General features: G+C 40.0%; 1 protein-coding gene across 9 annotated transcripts in view; it reads right to left on the bottom strand.

The window, feature by feature from the left end:
* Positions 1-7,051: 7,051 nt before the first annotated feature.
* Positions 7,052-23,315, bottom strand: part of MSRB3 (methionine sulfoxide reductase B3) — a 58,725-nt gene continuing 42,461 nt past the window's right edge. For all 9 annotated transcript variants that reach the window (XM_088652485.1, XM_035126599.3, XM_035126603.3 and 6 more), the window contains 2 exons: positions 15,299-15,396; positions 7,052-10,140 (listed from right to left, as the gene is read on the bottom strand). In XM_088652485.1, the coding sequence (XP_088508611.1) occupies positions 9,976-10,140; positions 15,299-15,396 (263 nt within the window). In that variant the 3' untranslated portion in view covers positions 7,052-9,975. The remainder of the gene's footprint in view (positions 10,141-15,298; positions 15,397-23,315) is intronic.

Genomic DNA, 23,315 nt, shown 5'->3' with positions numbered 1-23,315 from the left:
GCGAGGCAACCTCCGCTAAAAAAATCCTTTCGTTAAGTGAAAATTTCGTCTTACAGGGCATTTGTTAAGTGAGGCACCACTGTATTGTGGAAACATGTGGACCTTCAAAACCCTTAATGGCTTCAGCCTTGTATACCTGAAGGACCATCTCCACCTCCACCATTCAGCCCAGACACTGAGGTTCAGTTCCGTGGGCCTTCTGGCTGTTCCCTCATTGCAAGAAGTGAAGTTACAGGGAACCAGGCAGAGGACTTTCTTAGCAGGCATGCCCACTCTTTACAACAGCCTTTACCAAAGCTGTCATGGGTTTTGAAGATGCTCAAACTCAGGACAAAAGGGAGAAACATGGTAAGAGGCAGGCACACTTGGCAAACCCTCACCATGATCAACTCCCGCCCAGAAACCTATTTCCCTACTGTGGAAGAATGTGTGGATCCAGAATTGGCCTCCACAGTCACTTACGGACTGTGTTTATGGAAGACCATCTTACTCGGCTACCAGTGATTGGCAAAGAAGAAGAAGAAACCCACCCTATGGAACGCCCTTCCATTAGATGTGAAGGAAATAAACAACTTTCTGACTTCTACAAGATATCTGAAGTCAGCCCTGTATAGGGAAGTTTTAAATGTGTGCAGTTCTGTTGTGTTGCTGTTGTTCTTTTATGATGGAAGCTGCCCAGAGTGTAAATAACTGAGGAAAATGGGCTTAATTTCTTTCAAAGCTCAAATAACTTCAGTAAAGGATAATGTACTGATATTTTAAATAATTTTTAGATTTTTAGATCATGTACTTGTTAAGATTAATTCTTGTCTACATAACATCATATAATTTCTATCCTATTTTGCAGATCCTTTACAAATGGATTTGTGCGCCTGCAGTCCATATAACACAAGAGGTTTTTAATGTACTCACATAACCAAAGACTCTGTGGCACATTCAAAAGAGCACTAAATTAAGATTACAGCCTCTTTTTAAGGACGTTATTTTTCCAGAAATGTTTATTTAAAATTTAAACTGTTATTTCTTCTTGGGGTTTTTTTAAAGACCTGTTGGAAGGGTGTTAAGAAAAAAAAAGAGCACTGTGGTTCAAAAATCAGCATTCATGATTAAACAGCAGATATATATTCATGAAAATTGCACAGGTTTTTAATACAAGATTATGAATGAGTCCTAATGTATAAATTACATTAGATTGAATTTCAGAAAATATTTGAAGTATGTCTATGCAACCTTGGGAGGTCTTTTCAATAACAGTGGTTATGAAGGACGGACTATTTTTTTATGAAAACATTGGTCCAGGCTTCTTGAAAAAATGTTGTACATCTTTGCGGCTGACATTTTAGTTCTTTGGAATTAGCTTTGAAAACAGCCAAAATGAAATATTTCACAGTACAATTCTTCATGCATATCTTTAAATAAAGCTGGCAATTTCCCTCAGAGGTTCTGAAGTAATAATACTATCTTGAGCTGAAAAACATTTTGCAGCTTGGAGGCAATATAAAAGCCTAAGTTACCCTATTCCTCAAAAAGTGTGTTCTTACCTCATGTCTAGCCTTTCAAGGCAGCGATTCCCCCAGCTGATTCTAGGGGATCTCAATGTATTACCTTGTAAACAATCCCAGATTTGGTCTTTTACAAGCCTCTTGTAGTTGGCTCCTTGCTCTACTGACCCTGATAAAAACAAGCTGTTTGATTCCTGAGTGGAGTGCAGTAACATTCAGAGTTTTCTCTGCGTAATGGTAAACATATTGCGATTATATATTACAAAGGGAAGCATGGTGCATTTTGGAAAGAAATGTCTATGTCTTACCTTTAACACTGTGTTTCTGACATAACCGGCAGCAAATGGGTTGGATCTGGATCAATGAGACTTAAAGCCGTGGCTAACTTTTCACATTGATTTCAGTAAGAACTAAGTGCAATTAATTTAGGCTGTGTGTACACACCAGCCCTTGAAAGCTCATTTGAAGCATATTCATTCCCTTAAGGTATTGTGGGCGCTGTAGTTTGTTAAGAGTTGCTGGGAATTGCAACTCTGTGAGGGGGAAACTGCAGTGCCCAGAATACTTTGAGGGAAAGGATGTGATTTAAAGGCATAGGGCCAGATTCAAGGGAGAAGTCCCACTAACAGAAGCCCATGCAAGGACTTCCACTAGCTCAATGGAGCTTTTCGGCACTGTCCAGTATGACAGGTCATCCTTGGCCGCCTTCCCTATAAAGAACGATGTGAAAGAGGGCTGTGTTTCATCCCTACTCTCTTTGACCCCTACTTTCTCCCTGTTGCTTTCCCAAGCCTTCAGCTTGACTGAAAACAATCACAATGCTTGGAGAGAGATGTCTTCATCTGCCCTACCTGCAACAAAACATGTCTCTCCTATATCGGTCTCTACAGCCACAGAAGGCGCTGTAACTCTATGCATGTCCCTGCTCCCTTTCACTTGCCATTGGCAGCAGTGGGGGTGGGGTGAGAGAACCCCCAGAACAGCATGCAAGGAAAGGGGGGAGGGTTGTTCCATCTGGCAAGCTGGAATGCTTTCACATTTTAATAATGAGAGTGTTTCTGAATTTACAGTTCTTTTTTTTTAATAACCGTTATTCAATTTATAAGAATGAAAAAATACAAAAGACAAAAAACCCAAAAAGACAAAAACCAAAGAGAAGAAAAAAATAACAATAACAACTATATTTCTTATTAATTAACATTGTTATATAGACTTCCTCGATTCCTCCCCTCCACTGGGTCCATTTTTAATCCATCCTTAGCAATTTTCACATTATATCTTAAGCCATTTTCTAACACTTATACATTTTCATCTTCCTCTATTTCATAAACAATTTCCTCTTCATTGCCCCTCAAATATTCCTAGCCTATGATAATTATTCTTAACCTATAATCATCAAATATTCAAAACCTTTAATTAATTTCTCAATATCTATCTTCAATTTCGCCCCTTAGCCTAGAACTAATTCCCAAAAATGTCCATAATTTTAAACATTACTTCTTCTATCCAAATAATATTTAAACACTTACGTCTAATTCTGCCCTCCCCCCTCCCCTGGTCTCGGAATCTCCCAGACGGTTCAGCAAGTTCCATAAAGCAATCCAGTTTCGGTCCATCCTTAGCCAGTCAGAAAATAATATCCATTATTACTTCTCACCCCACTCCCACTCTGTCACAACCTAACAGCCACACTTCTTTCTCCCCCCCTGCTGCCCCCCCAATTCTCTAACTGCTACACAATGCCAACCACCAGAGTTACCACTTTTGACCACTTTTATTCCCCTTAGATTCTGACCCCAGTATGGGTCCTGTTCTCCCTCTCTCACTGGGAGAGCAATGTTCCATACTGGTTCTTCAATGAAACTAGTTGCAGAGCAATAGCAACCACAGAAAAAGCTGAAAACCAGGTGCGAGCTGCCTGATTGCTGCAAACAAGCACACACTGAGAAATGGGCAACCTTTCCCACATGGAAAGCTGGTCAACTTTACTCATCCAGACTGCGATACATTTCTCCTGGAAACAAACGACCTGACCTAAAGAATAAAGGAAACATAAAACCCAACCACAAGCTTTTAAAAAAAGCAATGCCTAGATTCCCTACAGGCAAGAGGTACAGCTGCATCTTACCACAAAAAGGGTGGTGATGCTGGGAGTTTAGCAACCAGTATGTATCCATCACAAAAGATAATAAGGAACAGTGGTGTTCTCTGGAACAAGCATATGTTAAATGACTATAAAAGCTAGTTCCTATAAAGTTCCATCACACGGGGGCGGGTTAGACAGCACACCATATGCATTCAAAGGACATTGGGATTATGCCTGAGAGCAATACCACCCTCCTTTCCTGAGACGGGCCATGTTGTTCTGTTGGCTGGCCACGCATCCTGCCCAATGGTCACGCCTTCCACCATTTGCATGTTTAGCATGCTTGAAAATAGGTACTACTGGGGGGGGGGGGAATCAATGTTCTCCTCTTCCCACTCACCCCGGTAGGAGTGCTTTCTGGAGGAAGACATCTGGATCCACAGCAAAAAGAATCAGCAACTGAGCTTGTGGTGTGGTTTGGATTGATCCGCTGGAAAGGTCCTAAATATTTTTTACATAGAAAAGCAAACCAAATAGGGGAAACAGCCTAAGTTGTTATTATCTTATAAAGTGCAATCCTGGGCATTTCTACTTAGAAGCAAGCCACATTGAGTTAATAGGACTTAGGCCCCGATATATATGTGTAGGATTGCAGCCATAGTGACTCCTATTTTTATGGCATATAGTGCAATGATATATTACTTCTTTCTGGCGTTTTATCACTAGGGGAAACTCACCAGCCTTTTATGCTCAACCTAACTTTCAGTAATTGACCATGGTTGTAAAATGTCTCCCAACAGGCAAATACACACTGTTGCTCCACATCACTCTCATGGGCTGAAAATACCAATTATTTTTCACATTCTATGTACGTCATTCAGTAGTTGGAATTGCTCCCTATCTTGCCCAGAGTATCAGTTGGGATGGACAAAACTGCCCTTTGGCCAGGTCACTGTTTGGTTTAGGACATCCTGTTTGTTTGGATGCAGTGATCTGACAACGCCCGCCATGCCTGCCGTCATTTTAAAATGTAAACAGGGTCTGGCATCTTGTGACCTTATGGCCAAAAGAGCCTCACCTGAGCAATGTAAACAAGGCTATTTTGAAAGTGGGCTTTTAAGCTTTAATCTTTCTTGCAGGAACAAAGGAACCTGGGTGTTCTTTAGGGAGAGCAATTTATAGTAGACCTTCGTGCTTGTAACAATATGAGTCAATAAACTCCACTTTATCACTTCTACAATTCCAATGAAGTGGGGGGGGGGCGGCACAGGGGCATTATCCAAAGGCCCGTTTTGGGTTTTTTAAAAAAATCCATGATAAAAAGTATCCTCTTTGGAAAAATAGGCAGAAGAGATTTTATTTTATAAGATAAAAAAAAGCTTGTTGCTTCTGAAAACTAGTCAGGTGTTATAAGAATTTTAAGGTCATATATATATATATATATAATAATTGTTCATAAAACATGTACATGAATGTACAGAAACATGTCTGAAGCAGCACAGGAAGACAGGCCTGACTGACACCATTTTGACTCTCTCTCTCTGACCAGGTGTTCCTCTGCAAGGAAGAAGGGGGGTGGGGGGAACCTTCTCATTGTCTCAGGAATTAAAGTGATAATCCCTGGCATCCTGATACCTGAGTGCCAGACAAAAGGGTGTGATTAACTTGGCTGGGAAACAGGGAAATGTAAATATCTCTCTTTTTTGTTGATTAGGTTTTGGGGGCAGGGGGCAGGGTCCAGGATGCTCAGATTACTGCCACCAGACCTCCCCTTTAATGATGTACCTATGATGAATCTAGGGAGGGCGGTCTTGGGCTACACCCCTTCTGTGACATATGGATGATGCTTCTGGGGGGTGGGCTGAAACCAATTTCAAATTTCTTTTTAAGGGCAGAACACCTTTGTTTGGGGTTCCTTCCTTGTTCTCCTGCGTGAGAGGAAGGACCCTGTTGCAACAGTGAAAATAAAAGTGCCTTGCTTCGTACGTCCTGGTTTGGTCTCTGTTATTTGGTGGGCAGGAGACGCTTAAATTCGTCTGCCTGCCAGGATACCTGGACTCTACCTGGGTCAAGGATCCACTTATTCCTAGGACCGTGTAGCTCCGCAAATTTTTACAACACAGGTAACAACCAAGGTTTCATGCTGTTGATCAACCTCAAACGCATCTCCTTTAAAATCCCCAGGCAGAATTATTGGATTGTGCATTCAGAAATTTACATGGTTGCTTCCCACAAATATAGCAAGTACATACTCTATGGGTGGAATCGTCCTTCATAGTGCTGTCTCTCATTCTGCCAGTACAAGGATTTCTCCTTGTATAATGGAAATCCCCCTCCCATCCCCTTATCATTTGTTCTAGGGGCTTCACCAACCCCGTGGAGCAGATTTGGGTAGATTGCAGGGCATGTTGGGGGGGGGGAGGAGAAGAGGGGGATCCCATTTTGCAAATGGAATTCAAGTGTGCTGACACAGGACACAATAGTTGAATACCCCTCTTTGGGTTGTATCCAACGGTAGTTCCACTAGGAGCAGATCCTTTGAAAATAATGGACATTACTAACCTAGGTCTATGAATTTCAATGGGTATACTCTGGGTATAACATAGTTGGATACAACTCTATCTGCTGTGCATAGTTGCAGAGTTTCTCATAATAGGAAAATGCAATTGTGTCCTTTTTAAACACCTTTTATGCAGCACAAAGGGTTGTATAAAGATTCTTGTCAATAGAGGCAAGCATGCTCCAAGGTCTCCTGTGCAAGAACTGTTACTAAGAAGTTGTACCACAATATAAAAGTGAGACCGCCTCTTGGCATTCCCATCATCGGTTGCCCCCACCTCCCTTAGATGCCCCTAGATAGTCCTCCTAATATTTGACAACTAACAACTTAATGGATGCACCAGCAGTTCTCAGGGAATGTCAACATGACAGCTGAGTTGAGACCACCACAAAAGCTCCCTTCTCACCCAATTTTTGTGTCGCTGATTTATCAAACTGAGCTTATCTGCAAACAATAGGGCATTCCGAATCTGTTTCCCTAGACACCAATCCACACAAAAACATCTCCAGCCAAATTATTCAGCTGTAGTTTAGAACTTATTTGGCAAGACTTCCTTTTAGTAAGCAATGTGCTATCTTTATGAAACAGACCCAAAGAACACAATAAGGTACATGAAAAGCTAAGACCTTTGTCTTTCTTTCTGTCTTTTTTTAAGGTGGAGGCTGAGTACTTCTGTCAATGCTCCCTCCCCTAAGTCATATCTGAATCCTTGAAAATATTTTCCCAGGGACATACCGCATGCAGGGAATTTGGGTGTGCTTTATCCCTTTGCTCCACCTATTCATCTTAGAAAGGATGCTGGAGCTCAAATGTTGATGTGTCACCGCTTCTGACAGGTGAAGAGAGGGGCTGGGACACAAGGCAGCTGCAGGCACAATAACATAACCATTAAAAACAGAGGCATTTATTTATATAAATTAACTTTATTATGTACCCAGCATACAAGAAATATATTAAAAGATACCCTTCGTTGAAAAATCCAACACTATTATCTCAAAAGTGAACCATAATTCTGAGGAAAAGTTCAGTTTCCCCCCAAAATGAATAAAATACTTTTATTTTTCTCTTTTTTCCCCAAGTATCTTTTGATATTTATATATTAAGCTCTGCAAATCTCTATATAATATAGATTGGATACTATAAAATACAGTTCTCTGTTCTTATATAATTTGCGTTCAGTAGATGCACACACCCATACAATACAAAGAATGAAGTCTGAGCAATGGGCTCCCTGCTTATTTATTGTGCTCTCCTTCTGAGATCCTCTGCCAAGGACATTAACAAGATGACCTGCATTTGAGTTTTGCAATACCAGTCATACTTGTATCCCCTACTAGCATTAACAGTGAAAAACGTTGCCCAGTGTTCCATACAGAGAAAGAACAATGGCTTTCTTCTGTTAACAGTGTTCCACTCTTACAGATCACATACACCTAGCCATATTGATTCAGTTCATTGCATTCCATATCCTGCAAATATAAATCTACCGATGGACAGCTAGCATTATTGCTCATTGAAGTTTTAGTAATATATTTCTTTAATGCAAGACAGAAATATGCTGAAACTCGATAACCCTTAACTACAGCAGAGATCTGAAAAGCAAAATGCATGTAGGTTCCACATTTTTACAAATGTTGCATATTAGAGATTTATGGCAGAAAATGTGACAGGAGAAAACTCACTTCTCTTCCAACAAAGGCAAGGAATAAGAACAGCCCTTTGGGGGAGGGAAATAAGCAAAAGAATGACATGAAGCCTAGAAAATTCTCTGCCATTATAAAGGAAGGACTGCACAAACTGGAAAGTACATACTTGCATACATGAACAGTGATGATAACAGGAGTAATTGTTCTCTTATGCATATGGTTGCATTCTGAAGTTCTACATCTGTCTATTGTTCAATTATAGTAGCAAACGAGCTTTTTTCTCGCTTTTGAGCTATAAGGCTATAAAGGTAGTAATTTTAACCTATTGTACAGGGCTTCGGTGTTAGATATGTCAGGTAGTATGTTTGCTATTGATATTGAAATTGTATATTCTACAACAAAATTACAGTGGTGCCTCGCTTAACGAATGCCCTGCTTAACGAAATTTCCGCTTAATGAAAGGTTATTTCGAGCGGAGCTTGCCTCGCTAGACGAATTCGTTTTACGAAAAATTCGTCTAGCGAATCGCGGTTTCCCATAGGAATGCATTGAAATTCAATTAATGCATTCCTATGGGCAAAAAAAAAATTAAAAAAAAATTCAATGCATTCCTATGGGATTCGCTAGACGAATTTTTCATTATAAGAAAAAACCCGTGGAACGAATTAAATTCGTCTAGCGAGGCACCACTGTATCTTAAACAGTACAGTACTTGTATCGAGTTTAGAAAATTCTCTGCTTCAACCATATACACACACACACACACACACACACACACACACACACACACTACTTATAGACAGTTCTCTTGCAGTGTAAAAAAGGAAGTTTCAGCACAAAGTAGATCGTCATATCCTTAGAAGGCTTCAAAAATGTCTAATCTGATCTCACTAAAGGCCTTGGGACAAGTTTCCATTTAAAACTCTTCAGTCTTCATGGACATGTCGATTTCTTGCTGCATTTCTTAATGTTTTGGTTGTCGACCTTGTGCATTTCCTGTACATGCATGTGCTCAGAAAATAAGACTGAGCACACATACAATACAAGCTGGAAAATAGTAAGCTGCTGTAAATTTGCACATGAGAAGGCACAGCCACTTGGTGCTTATAATTGCACATTGAAACTGCTTGAAAGAAAGGGAACTGCATCCCTTCCAATGCTTGTCCAAACATTGTAAGGGGGAATTGTAGGGAAGTTTGTACCTCTTCAATGAGGTATTCACTCTCCCAGGACAAAACCTGAAAGTGGAGCAGTAATTAGCAACATTACTGCATGCTCCAAGGCACGACCCACAAAACAACTAGTTCATGCTACACTGTGAATCCTCTTTGGCTAGCTGATGTTTTGTTTTTGCAGGACCCTCATTAGGGACATAGTAAAACAAGTGACCTACTATTCGCTTTCACCCACTTCTGGCTGATAGACCAGGCCTGTAAAAGTGCTGCTTGCTACTGGTTAAAACAAACAGGTTTCCATCCACATTCATTTAAATACTCATCGCAACTTGAAGGAATAGACTCAGTGGCAAAGGCCTGCTATCCACTCCAGTTGGCCCCATCACAAACATACTCATTCTCTCCCACCAACACTGGGAGTGGAGAGGGTAGACAATTGCGAAACACTAGTTTCTTAACTATAAGTAGGGATGTTGGATCTGGTATTAATCTCAGCAAAAGGACAGCCTGGATATGACCCACCATTCTATAACTAACACACACTTCCATAATGGAGGTTGGGTAATGTGTCAAATGGAAAGATGGTTGAGTACACATGTCATGTAAATCAGAACAAAATCATTGAAGTAACGGGATATTAGGAGACTGCTATATATAGACTAAAGTTCTGCAATGAATGAACTACAGCCTGCTCCCTCAGAAAAAAGGAGGGATATTGTTCAAACCTATTTTAACAAAGCACTAAGTGGAGATTAATAACCTATAGTGCTAAATACCCTTTTGTTATGAGGTTCCCCACTGCATGTAAGCTGACAATTATTTAAGTGTGATTATATAACAAAAATACATTGGCACACACAAGGCCTCATTTTGATACACACAAAAAACTGATAGTGCAGAATATCCCTAAAAGGTTTTTTTTAACATATAAGGTAGAAGGCAATTTAGAATAACATTCTTTACGAGTCATCTAGGAAAATAAGCTTTGTGAGAAACTATCTTCCTTCTACAGCTCTGTCTTGTCTGGTTGGGCAGAAGTTGCGCTAATGCTTCCTTCTCCAGCATGGTTCTTGTCTGCAGACTCAAAAGACAACGAAGCTGAATTTATGCAGTATCGTTTGCCAGATGGACGAGGCCCATCGTCAAAAATATGTCCAAGGTGAGCACCACACTGAAATAGAAGAGCATAATTTGTATTCATTAGTAAGTATCAATAAGTATAATGAAAACACTTTTAAAAAGAACAACCTGTAATAGTATACGGCCTTCTCTTTGAGAGTCACAGATACGGGCTTCATTTTGAAGTTTAAATTTAATCAGGGGGTAAAGTATTTGAGGGTCAACCACTGCCTTTTCCCCCAGTTGCTAGTAATGTGAAAATACAAGCTGTCATCCAAGAGAAGTCTGGTTTCTACAAATGGACTTCAGACATGCACAGTTCGATGCCAACATCTAAAAAGAGAATGTGCTTATGAGGCAGGCTTAGAGTCACCAAAGCATGTGAAGTACGGATGCTAAGTTGTGGTATCAAAACCTGAACATGCCAAAAGGCAGGTTGAGGCCTGAACGACATATTCTGACTAAACAGTCTTTAAAAAGAAAAAGAAAATCCAAAATATTTATTATGGCAATACCTTTATAAGGCCAATCAAGTTAACATCTACATGAAACTGCTGGGTGGCGTCATTCAGAGTTTTGGAGTAAATTGTCCACAATATGCTGATGACACACTGCTCTGCTTCTCTTTTACATCTGCAGGTGAGGCAGTCAATGTGGTGGACCATTGTTTTGCCTCAGTAATTGATTGGATGAGAGCCAACAAACTGAAGCTCAATCCAGACAAAACTGAGGTGGTCTGCCCATTTTGCATTGTTCAAGTAAATGCATCAGTATTGGCCATAATCTTTTTAAAAAATCAAAGGTGGAAAGATTTTGATGATTGGTGTTTAAGACTGAACATACTGAATTATAAAAAAAAATTCCTTCAGTAGCACCTTAAAGACCAACTAAGTTTATATTTTGGTATGAGCTTTCGTGTGCATGCACACTTCTTCAGATACACACTTCAGATACACACTTCTTCAGATAATCCAAAGTGTATCTGAAGAAGTGTGCATGCACACGAAAGCTCATACCAAAATATAAACTTTAAGGTGCTACTGAAGGAATTTTTTTTTATTTTGCTTCGACTCAGACCAACACGGCTACCTACCCATACTGAATTATGTGTTTAATTTTAATTGAATTCACATAATATTGAAGGGTGGGTGATCGCGTGTGCGCGTGCATGCATGCAAATGTGTTTAATGATTTGAATTCTTCATAATAAAATTGTTTAAACATTTTTTTTAAAAAAAAAGACTGGCAACTGAATTTAAGGTGGGTGCAAGAAGGAGCCTACAAGGCCAGAAAGGAGCAAGTTTGCACGGGCTTTATTTTTTCCTTGTAGCAAAACTTTTTGAACAGCTTTTGAAATCAGCTCAGGTCATGGAAGAAGAATCCAAAGAATTATGTACACATGCTAGGCAAAAAGAATTTGGCTAATCAAACATGTAACTTTCAGGTTACAAATACTTGTTAATGCTTCTGTGACTCATGTTGGGGGGAACACCTTGTACATCTGTAAGCAAATTCTTAGAAGAGAGTTCCCAGGTGTTGTTATCTGAGTCATTTTCCCTCCAGGGCCTTTGAACTCCAGTAACATGACACTGTGAAGCAAACTTAAAATACTGAAGATACCACAGGATGATTCCAGGGCAAGCAAGTGATCAATCAGGAATAAAGAAACAAAGCAAGAATCACAACAGAAGGGAATTTCTGGAATGGTAGGCATATACACATGTATGAAGCGTGGTTTCAGTCTACTACCCGTACATTTCCTTGCAGAAAGTTTATGACAGGGGTCCCCAAACTAAGGCCCGGGGGCTGGATGCGGCCCAATCGCCTTTTCAATCCGGCCCACGGATGGTCCGGGAATCAGCATGTTTTTACATGAGTGGAATGTGTCCTTTTATTTAAAATGCATCTCTGGGTTATTTGTGGGGCATAGGAATTCATTCATATATTTTTTCAAAATATAGTCTGGCCCCCCACAAGGTCTGAGGGACAGTGGACCGGCCCCCTGCTGAAAAAGTTTGGTGACCCCTGGTTTATGACCATAATTTTCTTCTGACACTCCGATGTGAAAGAAGTAAAGCAGCAATTGGATGCCAGACCAATTTAGTTTTCCCTCTTCAAAAAAAAAAAAGTTTTTCCAAATAACTCTTTGCATCAGCCAGCTTCAACTTGATCAGCTTGATCAACCCGGAAATGCAATGCCTCATAGTATTGGTCAATCTTATATCAATTGCATTTGCAGACCACACCTAAAAGAGTTTTCGCACTGGAATTCCACTGAAGGCTCAGTTCATACTTGCTAAAATCTCGTATGCAAAGAGAGGTCTTGTAGTCACAGCTGCATGGAGGGAGGGAGGACCAGATCATGCAGCTTCCCAGGGGTGATCATGGAACACAGGACACTACACTACACACACACACACACACACACACACACACACACACAAACCACAGACCCCAATGCACCACTATGTTCAAGAGAAGCTGTGTGGGTGGGGCAGTGGGCTCATACATACAGCTCTCCATGCAGCTGCAACTTTAGGTCTGCACCGTGGTGGCGGTTAATTGATGTAAAATGGGCTGCAGGGTGCTATTCAACTAAGTTTTACTCAGAGCAGACCCACTGCTATTAATGGAGTTAAGTTAGCCATGTTCTGTCATTTCAATAGGTCTACCCTGGGTAAACTTTAGTTGACTACCATACTGAGAGTTTGCAAAAAAAAAATCAGCCTTTACCATAAGCAGGAAAATAGAGAGGTTGCAAACTGGACTGACTGATAGGAGCGATAACTGTGTCACTGCTCAATTCATACAGCCCTAGTGGCATGCTGTAGACATGGGCTGAGTGGATCTGGAACTGCAGAGAATTCGGCGCATGTATTTGTGTGACCATCTCAATGAGTGTGTAGTGTGCAAATGGCCCCACACTTACTGCGCCACTGCTAAGCTGCCAGACATGAGCCGAACCCTGGTTTGGTAAGACAAGCACATGACATCTGTGCCATATTCTGAATTCAGTTCTCAAACCATGTTGTCTACATGCCAGTCTGGACATGTAAATTAGCTGTCTGCCAACTGATAACGTATTTCACATCTCAGAGTTCCTGGCTATACACACAATAATCCCATTACTATGAGATAAAGAAAGACCTGTGCAGACCGTTGCCAGTGATTTAGTCACAGCACATCAATGTGCAACTCATTTTTTTGTGATTAAACAGTGTTATTGGCTTCTACAGGTACAATGTAATAGCTGCAGAGGTCTCCAAGGGAAATAGTCCTTGAATAGGAAAGGAAGGAAGAATGTGCAACCAATTTCACATTACTCCCTAAGTGCACCTGCAATTAACATTTTCTTGTCACAAATATTTGACTTTTCTCATATTTCCACAGTGATGTATTTCTAACAAAACCATGAAAGCTGTTTCACAGACAGTATTTAGGATGCCTTTGTTTTATAGGAAGGCAGTTTTCTTCCAAAGCACTTATTTGTATCCTAAATCAATGGCATTCCAAAGGAAGATGTTCACACAGGAGCAAAACAGGTGTTAAAATGTTTATGGGAAGTGTACTTAATTTTTTCACCTGCTGGATTCTGCTCCCCACCCCTAAAAGGGGGGGAAAAAATAAAAGAATTTTGCTCTCCGCTTTAACCAAGTAAACTCCCAATGCAATTCTGATTTGTAATAAAACAATAGCATTTTGCAGCTGGATGTATGATTCATATTGTTAGACTCACGGAGATGGGAATAAATGACTAAATAATGGATGCATTGTATGGTGTGGTAATGACTATGGGGAGGACACAAACCACATATACTGGTATACTGGTATGCTGCTTTTATTCACTGGTTGTTGTTTTAATACTGTATTTTATTTATTTACTTATTTGTTGTATTTCAAGCCCCCCATCTCCATTTAAAAAAAAGTTCTCTGGGTGGCTTACAATAAAAGCTGCAAGCCATATATGCAAATAATATAACAGACCCATAAAACGTAACACAGCATAAAACCAGAAACAGAGAATAAAATAAAAATAGCAAATTCAGAACAACACCAGAAATTCCAGAGATCTTCAATAAATATATGCTATCACTAAAGGGCTTTTTGTTGTTAAAGTTTTAGTATAATTTACTACTTGATATTATTGTGAGCTGCCTCGGGCCTTGTTTGCAGTGAAAGGAAAATACAAATCCCAGAAACAGGCAAACATCTAATTATAAGGTGACATTAATACAAATATGATTAAAAGTGTACCTGTTTAAGTGCAGTATACCACTGAATACAAATACTGTACAGCTATGGCTTTGATCTCAGATAACATTTCAATCTAGATATAGCTGGGCACTAACCTACTGAACACTGTTTTGCAGCAGATTGAAAGTTCTTCCCAAAAAACCCTCCTGGAAAGAGTAATTGAAAGTGGCCACACAATATGTTGGCCCCTTGCTTATTCAGAGAGCTCATTTATACTAGTTTTCTTCCAGATCCCAGTTGGTCTAAAGCAAAAAAAGCAGGAGATCAGACTTTAAGTTCTGATTAAAGTTGGTGCATTCTCGGTGGAAGAAACTAGCTGCAGGTTAGCCAAGCATTTCCTCCACTAACTGCCAGGTCAACAACCCTTCTCCCCTGGTAAGTTAGTTAGGACTGAGCCATTAAGGTCACAGAAGGCTGTTGATGACAAAGAATGAAAGGAGTCAGAATGAGAAAGATAATGGGAAACTGACAAGTGTCTGGTATTATTATTCACTTGCTTATGTGGGCAGATGGGACGTAGAGGTGGCCGGAAAGATACCCTGAATATTGTCACTAGTGATCCTCAGCAAATGCTCTGTGATGGAATCTGCAGATATAGAGTCAATTCAATGTTCGTCTCTAGACTATCTGCATTTAGGCTTAAGAGAACAGAGTTCAGAGGTGAACTTTGAAGAGATGCCTTCCTGGAAGACCTTTTCTGTAGGCTACAGCCCTCTGATGTCATTTATACATGCTCTGTTAAATAATGTTTAACCTAGATAACAACACAGATTCTCATTAGCACTTTGACTTTCGTTTTTATCCACCAGCTGTCATGCCTGTGGCTCATCATGCAACCCTAATGAGTCTTTTTGGCAACTAAGAATTTTGCAGAACTTCAGATGTAAAGAAACTACACACACTACGGTTTCGGCAACCTTTTAACATGAGAATGACCTATTTGTTTCTGAACTGACCTGACTGCAGCTTGTCTCAACCCTGTGCATCCCGTAGGAGTAGTCATCAGTGAATGTAATTCTGTCAGAAGCCATCACATCATAGAATGAAGGCCAACCTGAAAAAAAACAAAAGGATGAACAATAGCAGCAACAACCTGTGATAATTTTTGCATCAGATAGGATTTTGAAAGTTTCAATCGCAAATAGGAATGTCAGTGATCTAACAAGCCCTAGATGATAATGTCCGTTGGCTGGCAAGGTAAAGCAGCAAGTTTCCAGGTTGCAAATACACACTTCTTTTTTGCCTACAGAATCCTATGCAACCTGAAAATGTGCAAATCTACAACCGTGTACTAATACACTCTGTCCAATAGAACAGTTTTCTCCAAATATTAGTCTGGAAAGTATGGAACAATGGGAAATATAGTCCAAAACTTCTGGAAGTTGGGGAAGGCTGCAGTAGAGCATTCCCCAAATTCAAGAAATTTTTTAATTTCTTGAAAAACGTAAACCGGAAATAGGAAGTTAACAGGTGCCTTTATCATGGAGCTAAATTAATAAGTTGCAAGCAAATTCCAGAAGGGCATAATTTTCCTTGGTTTGTTTGTTTAAAGACCTCTTCCACTTTTAAAAGCAGTGGGTGATAGTAAGGTGTACCATTCTGACATTTTCTTTCTGGTATGAAAATGTGTAAGACCAGCATTACCCCAGAAAGAAACACTTGGCTCTTGTATCAGAGAATCTCTACAGCCACCTCTACCTATTGCTATTGTGTCACACGAAGGTTAATGCTTTGAAACAGGACTGGGGACCTTCTGCCCTCCAGATGTTGTTGGATTGCAGTTCTTATCATCCCTGGGTATTGGTCATGTTGCCTGGTCCTGATGGGAATTGGAGTTCAACAAGACATGAAGGGCCACTGTTTCCCCATCCCTACTATAAAAGCAACTCACGGTCAATAAGAACACTGAGGAGGACAAATTAAATTTGAGCAGATTACAGTTATACTAAGCAAAGACCTACTATTTCCAAATAGTCGCAGGATATAAAGTTCATCCGAAGTCCAATGAATCAGATGAAGAATTGATCTAGTGCAGTTTCCAACTGGTACTTCCAAGCAGAGTGGGAAGTCAGCAATCTTCCTTGTTTTCTAAAGTAGTTGATTGCTGTCAAGGCAGCAAAGACTGAGGGATCAGCCAGACTTCTGCTTGTCCTCCCACTTCCCCCAGGGAAAAAACACTATTTACCGCTGAACTGGAGCAAATGTCAATTGGGCTTTCCATAGATTGACGTTTGCTCTGAATCAGCGCTAAAGAGCAGCTTTTCCAGGGGAAAGCAGTGGGGGGGACTGAAAACTGAAAACTGCTCAGACCTGTGCCTAGAGAGCACGGGACAAGCGGAAAACCACTTGGACCTGTGCTTTCTAGGCAGGGGGGAAAGAGGACGTGTGGATCAGCCTTTAGGGTTGTATCCACCAAGGTTGTCCTATTCACACAAGGACTTTTGCTTGCTCAATGGATCTTTTTTTCTCTCTCCTCCACCCATGCTCCCTCAATCGATTCTGGGTTTCCCTTTCTGAAGATTGAGGGGCCGGGGGGCACACAAGGAGAGGAGAGGGAAGAGAAGTTCTATTGAGGAAGTAGAAGGCCTTGGGCAAATGAGATGACTTTTTTTGAAAGATATAATCCAATCTCTCTCTCTCTCTATCACACACACACACACACACACACACACACACACTCAGCAGAGCCTGCAATCATATTACATTAGAAAAATGTTACAGTAATCAAAATCTCTTATCCAGTCTCCACTATTTCCTGAAAGCATGCAGCTAATGACTTCATGAAATTATGCCATACAAAAGACGGGGGGGGGGCTTTCAGAGACAAGTATTTTGCAAGATGTGCTTAATTTTAAAAAAATATTTTAAAGAAAAATGGTGGTGCAAAAATCATCAAAAGATCTCAACATAGGTTGAATACAATCTGTTTCAGATGTAATTGAAACCAAGTTAAAACAAGATGAAAAACTGAAAGAAGAGTGTATTTTAAAAGGACTCATAAAAAAAACTTGAATGAAGAAACACACTAAATTAAGTTTCATATCTTCCAGCCACTTCCATGCAGAGTGTTCTAAGACCAGAAAATCTCACTGGGGAGTCAATATAGCCCATGTGTAGAAACTAATGGAAAGATTGTGCCTCATTCTTACCCAGCTACGTAAAACACGATCATAGCCTAAGAGTATCTACCAATTACATCACAATAAGAAGAGCATGGTCATCTAGGCTCTCTGAAGAAGATGCAGACCAAAATGACTGGACAACACAAAACATCTTGAAACATAAACTCTAGAGATTCCTCTATTCCTGCCAAGCCAATGGAAAGGAGCCAGAGAACATAATCTTCCACAAACATTCACATCTTCCAAGAGGATAAAGTATCCGTAATAATTGCTTCTGGTTTGGACCAGTACTTTATTGCTATAAACTGACAACAGGACTTTGGAAGAAGAATGCCTTTATCATTTGGGGAGGAAGGCTAGTTCAGTGATGAAGAATCCTCAGAGAGAACATCCTTCATGACACAACAAGAGGCAAACTTCAAAGGCTGAAATGAAAAGACTAGAGCAATCTCTGTCTTATGGGGAAAGTTATATTGTTCAAAAAAACTAGAAGATGGATGGGTTTCTTTCCAGTTCTGATAATGATAATCAGTTACTCATTCCCCTTACTTGCAGCCTCTTACTTTTGTCCCCTGCAAAGGCATAAAGAAAATATATATTACCCCATCCATATGGCAACAAACCATGATATGGTTGTCTTATGAACCATAGCTTTTTTAAACTATGGTTTGGCATTATGTCCAAACCCAACAGCCTTGCTTAAAAATGGTTTGTTTTACCACCTGGCCACAACTGTTTGTCAGGCTACAAAAACACAAGTCAAGAGTAGCTAGAGAACAAAATTAGCTTTGGGAGAAACAAACCACGGCTTGCTTGCCTGCTCATCTCTGAGATGACTCATGGTTTGCTGAAGAAGCGTGCTGGATAAGTGGCACAAGTCATGAAGTGAATATCACCTAACACAAGTGAGAGCACCAAACTGTTGCCTCCTCCGTGGGATCCTCAAAGACCATAAGTTCATGACTTTTTTGAATAGCTTTAAAAAAAAATTAAAAAATGGGTTGGAACTGTCTGGCATCAAACAGAAAAAGGTGATCCATCAGTCCCTGTCCTCTTTGCTGGCTCCTCAAAGGCATTTGGTTGATCACTGCAGGAAATAGGATGGTGGGCTAGACACGCCTTTGCTCTGATCTAACAAGGTTCTTAATCTCTCCAGCAACAGCACTGTCAATGGCTACCACTGGAAAATATGCTGCCAAGTAATCGCCTTTAGAGGTTTCAGACTAAGAACATGAAGGTAGTTTATGTCTGGAGATGAATTGACAACATTGGAAGCAGCACAAGGAGGCAAAATTGGGAATTGTACTTATGGGAGGGGGGACAACCTGCATAAATTTTAGCTACATTTCTGAATCTCAAACTTTATGAGGAAATCCCATTTCTCTCTCTCTCTCTCTCTCTCTCTCTCTCTCTCTCTCTCTCTCTCTCTCTCTCTCTCGTTTCAATAATAAGGAAATAAAAACTGTAGGGATTATATTTCTTTCTTCACTTTCCTTTCTGATGAATGTGCTAAGAGATCTAACAAAAATAGTTTGTCAGGATTCATTTCTTTGCCTCAGTTCTCAGTAGGATAACACTTGTTTTAAAAGGGACTTAAAACTGCAAGATTTTACATGTGGTTTCCTCAGAAAAGTGAGATTGACAAGAGCAATTTAGACACCCTTGGAGAATGAAAATATACTCTGATTCTTTTCAGAGATTAAACACATCAATATGTACAATACTATCACAATTATAATATATTTAATAAACTCTACCAGAATCTGCCAGTCTTCAAAATGTATCAGAATTGGTGACAGTAAAATTATGTTCACCCCAATATATTAACTTCTATTTATTATACAAATGCACTAATCATGTTGTTGGGAGGGAATATCTTGCCAGTGAAGTTTCTACCATTAATTACATACTTTACAGCTTAGGGTGAACCTGCTTCATTTCAGCGAAAGCATTATTTTCGCCTCATCCACTTCTGTTTGATCTCTTGTGTTACTTTAAATCACAGGGAAGATTTTTGAAAATAGAACTTAAAATGTAAGTCAGTTGTAGATCTTAAATATCAAAGGATCCCAATGGCACTATGTAGAAGTATAACCCTAAGCTGTAATTTTGAGTGCCATTTAAAAATGTATGAAATAGTTTTTAAAAATTTACTGGTGACCTGGTAACCTCAATCCAAAAACATTCAGTGCTGAATAATATTTTTGTTACTATCCCAAAAAACAGTTCAACTGAAAAACAAAACAAAACCTGTCATGCTGCCCATGTTTTTTTTTTGTTTTTTGTTTACGAATTACTCACTAGCTCCAGGATGCTATAAAACTGCAGCAGCTTCTATAGTTAATATTGACCATATTAAAACACCATCTACTGTATAGGACTCTCTGCAGATATTTAAGTCTTAGTCTACACTACCCTATCAACGCAACACATGTGAAACATGAAATCCTATCATTTAAATTAAATCAATGACAAACCGAATTTTGTAAGTAAATTTCTCATTCACATAAATGCAACCTTATATTCTTTTGAATGTTGCCATCACACTGCACAGCCACTAGGTGTATGCAGTAGCCAAAGTCAAGCACTTCTTACCCATACTGATTCAAAGGTAAAGCGTTTAGAATACATGGGATTCATCACTTGAAACCCATCTAACTCAAAAAATGTAGCTTCTCAAATGCTTTGTTCTTTACTCTCCAACTGTCCTCTAATTTAGCAGAGATGACCATGATTTCCAATGCCTTTTGTCCCAGGAAACCCTGTGGAATTTTAAAGAAGCAGCTACTTTTCTTTTTGCATTCCTCATGTAACAGGAATATATAACACGTAGAAGCTATAGAACTTGCTAGTTACAGAAATCAGAGTGATATTTGGAAACTGATTGATAAGGGGAAGCCTTGTGGAAATATTTGACTCCTTGTCTGGTGGTAGCTAGGGGGAAGGGGCTGAGTATGAGGTATACGTACTCTGTGTTAGCTGGGTCCTAGGCCAAGTGGCCCATTACGTGTTTATTCAGAAGGCATTCCCAGGGAGTTCCATGGGAATTATTTCAAGCACATGTGCACAGCTTTGCAACCTCAAATTGAATTCTAAGCATCAGAGACAGAAACATGCAAACTGAGTAAGAACAGTTACCCCAACAAATTCTTCAGTGCGGTGATGAGAGATGATAAAGAAACAAAAGTAGTGAGTGTCTATACCATGGACAATGTTGCCTGCTAATCACACTACCACTAACACCCTTAATAACAATTAACTAACAATTAAGTGTTGCCATATTTCAAAAGGTGAAAGTTGCCATACGTCTAGATTTTCCCAGACATTTAAGCCTGGACACTGTTTCAAACGACCAAATCCTGGCTATGTCCAGGAAATTCCGGTCACATGGCACCCCTAGTGTTTTTGCTTAACAGTTCAGAATATGTGGTTCCCAAAAATTAACAAGGGAGAATAGTAGATGACAGGGCAGTCTTGAGCAGGTCGGGCGCCCTGGCGCTGAGGTGCGGAGATCGCTCCGGCGCCCCCGCCCTCGCAGTGTGTAACACGGCTTCCGTGCGGCTTTGCCGCGCAGCGCCCCGCCTGCCGGCCCGGCGCCCTACCACCCCGCACCACCGGGACTCCACCTAGACGCGGCCCTGGTAGATGATGACATCTGTAGTCAAGATTGACTATGGAAGTCAACCACATTAATTATAAATGAAGAAAATGAGTCATTTTCAGCTACTTGCTATACGGAAGATGGCTATCATGAGGGAACTAAGAAAAACCCACCTCACATGATAATAGTGTAAAAAATAATTGAGAAATTTTCTGTACTAACTATTCAAGAAGATTGTATAACTTTCTCTAAGGCAGTTGGATTACTTCTAGAAGTCAAAGCAAGGAGGAACATCTCTTCCCCCAGTTACTTTTCCATTGTCAAACATGAAACACCATGAAGCTTTTTAAAATTTTATCCAATTTTCTGTTCTTACCCTGAAGGAGTGAAGGAAATTAAAATGTACAGGAGGGTTTCTACTGAGTTATGTACTAATGGACCCAGTATCACATCAGAGAAAGGATTCCAAAAGTGAATTATCACATACAATGCTAGTTACCCATTCCCATGATGAACCTGTTCAAATAAACAACTTGTATTCACATGAAGGGCTTAGCAGAATTTAGGTAAAGGAGCAATTTATGTAGCATAATCTGGAAGCTTTAGAAAATCTCAAAATAGCTAGCATGGAGCTGCTTCCATCTGGTGGCAACTGCCTACATTTTTAAATGAAAGCTAGCAAGCATGCTATAAAAAGACTGATGTTCATTGTCCATGTTCCTGTCTCCACCTGCTGATAGCGAAAGAAAATCAATTTATCCAGGCCAATGTAGGTTTTTAAAGATAGAGCACCACTAAACTGCAGCTTCAAGAAATGGAACATTATCTGTTGCAACTGAAGTTGTTTTTAACTACCCTTTTAGTTCAGCTGATTTTTTTAAAAAAAAAATTAACCATGAAAAATAAGAAATTAACACTGGACTTGCATGTAATACTGTTCCCAAATTCAAACATTTCAGCTTGTATGTAGCTGATTCAAGTAACATTAGTCTCTTGTAAGAGGATACTTAAAGAGGAATCTGTAAAAAAGTGTAAAGAGAAGAATGAAAATTCCATATGGATTTTTTTTAAAAAACAACAACAAATTTAACCTGCCTTTCGTTCTGAAAGCAGATCCATCAAAGCCATAGCTGTCAAGTTCTCTCCTTTTTTAAGGGAAATTCCCTTATGCTGAATAGGCTTCCTCACGAGAAAAGGGAAAACTTGACAGCTATGATCAAAGCCGTATAAAATAACTTAAATTTCAGCTGTTTAAATACACACACATATACACATAAAAGATAGGCAGTATCAATTAAAAACAAATAGAACATGTAGCAGCCGCATGCACAAAATACAGTACTCCTGATATAGTAAGCCACCCCAAACAACACAGCTTTCACTGTTTTCTTTTTTCAGAGGGAATTGCTCAGAGATGAAGCAGCCACCACAAGGATACTCTGATCCTTATTACCACTACCTGTGGCTAAGCCTAGATTTGCAGTGGAAGAATGGCATGTACCAAGGCGGCAGATACACCTCTTGATGTTGTTCCACATAGGAAACTCCCTACAATTGAAGAATAGCTTACGAGGGAGAAATATTCTAGCCTAATATTTTGATTGCCATGCTAGCTTTCTACTTGAGGGGGTTCTTTAATATAGAGGAGCTCTAAAAAGTAATGTGAACTTCTATCTGCCATCTGAAATAACGCGACCTTGCAGCATCAACCACTGTATTTCGCTGCATGTATGTATACACCAGGCCCAAACTTCTGATGAATTCTGACTAGGGCCCCATCTAATGATCTTATTGTACGAAGGATTTATATGGGAGAAGTTGTTCCCTAAAGTTCTCTGGGCCCTGCAAATATCTACTGAGAATACAGGTATGTACAATGTGGAAGGTTTCAGGCCAGGGGCGGCTGGATCTGGCCCAGCAAGCTGCAGGAAGTGGCCTGCCAGCACCTACAGCTTTATCTCCTAATTTGATCAGGAGATAAAATTCCTTTGCTTGTAAAAAAATAAAAAACCCCAGTAGGAGAGACATTTCAAGATCAGAGATAATACAGTCTGCCTGCTCTTTAAGAGTAAAAAGCAGCCTTTCATCCAAGTATTGGAATGGGAGTAGGGGGAAAGGCCTTTTCCTTTGCACAAAATGATCTGTGTAAAACAGGGGTGTGAAAGTGGGTCTAGCTGGCCAGCGGGAGGGATCCTTATCTCTAAAACAGGTCAGGTTTGACAGGTGGGCAGGCCACACAACGGTCAGTCA

This window comes from Zootoca vivipara, chromosome 9 (genome assembly GCF_965207765.1).
Source record: "Zootoca vivipara chromosome 9, rZooViv2.hap1.1, whole genome shotgun sequence".
Taxonomy (NCBI): Eukaryota; Metazoa; Chordata; class Lepidosauria; order Squamata; family Lacertidae; genus Zootoca; species Zootoca vivipara.
This window is presented reverse-complemented; position numbering and strand designations above follow the sequence as displayed.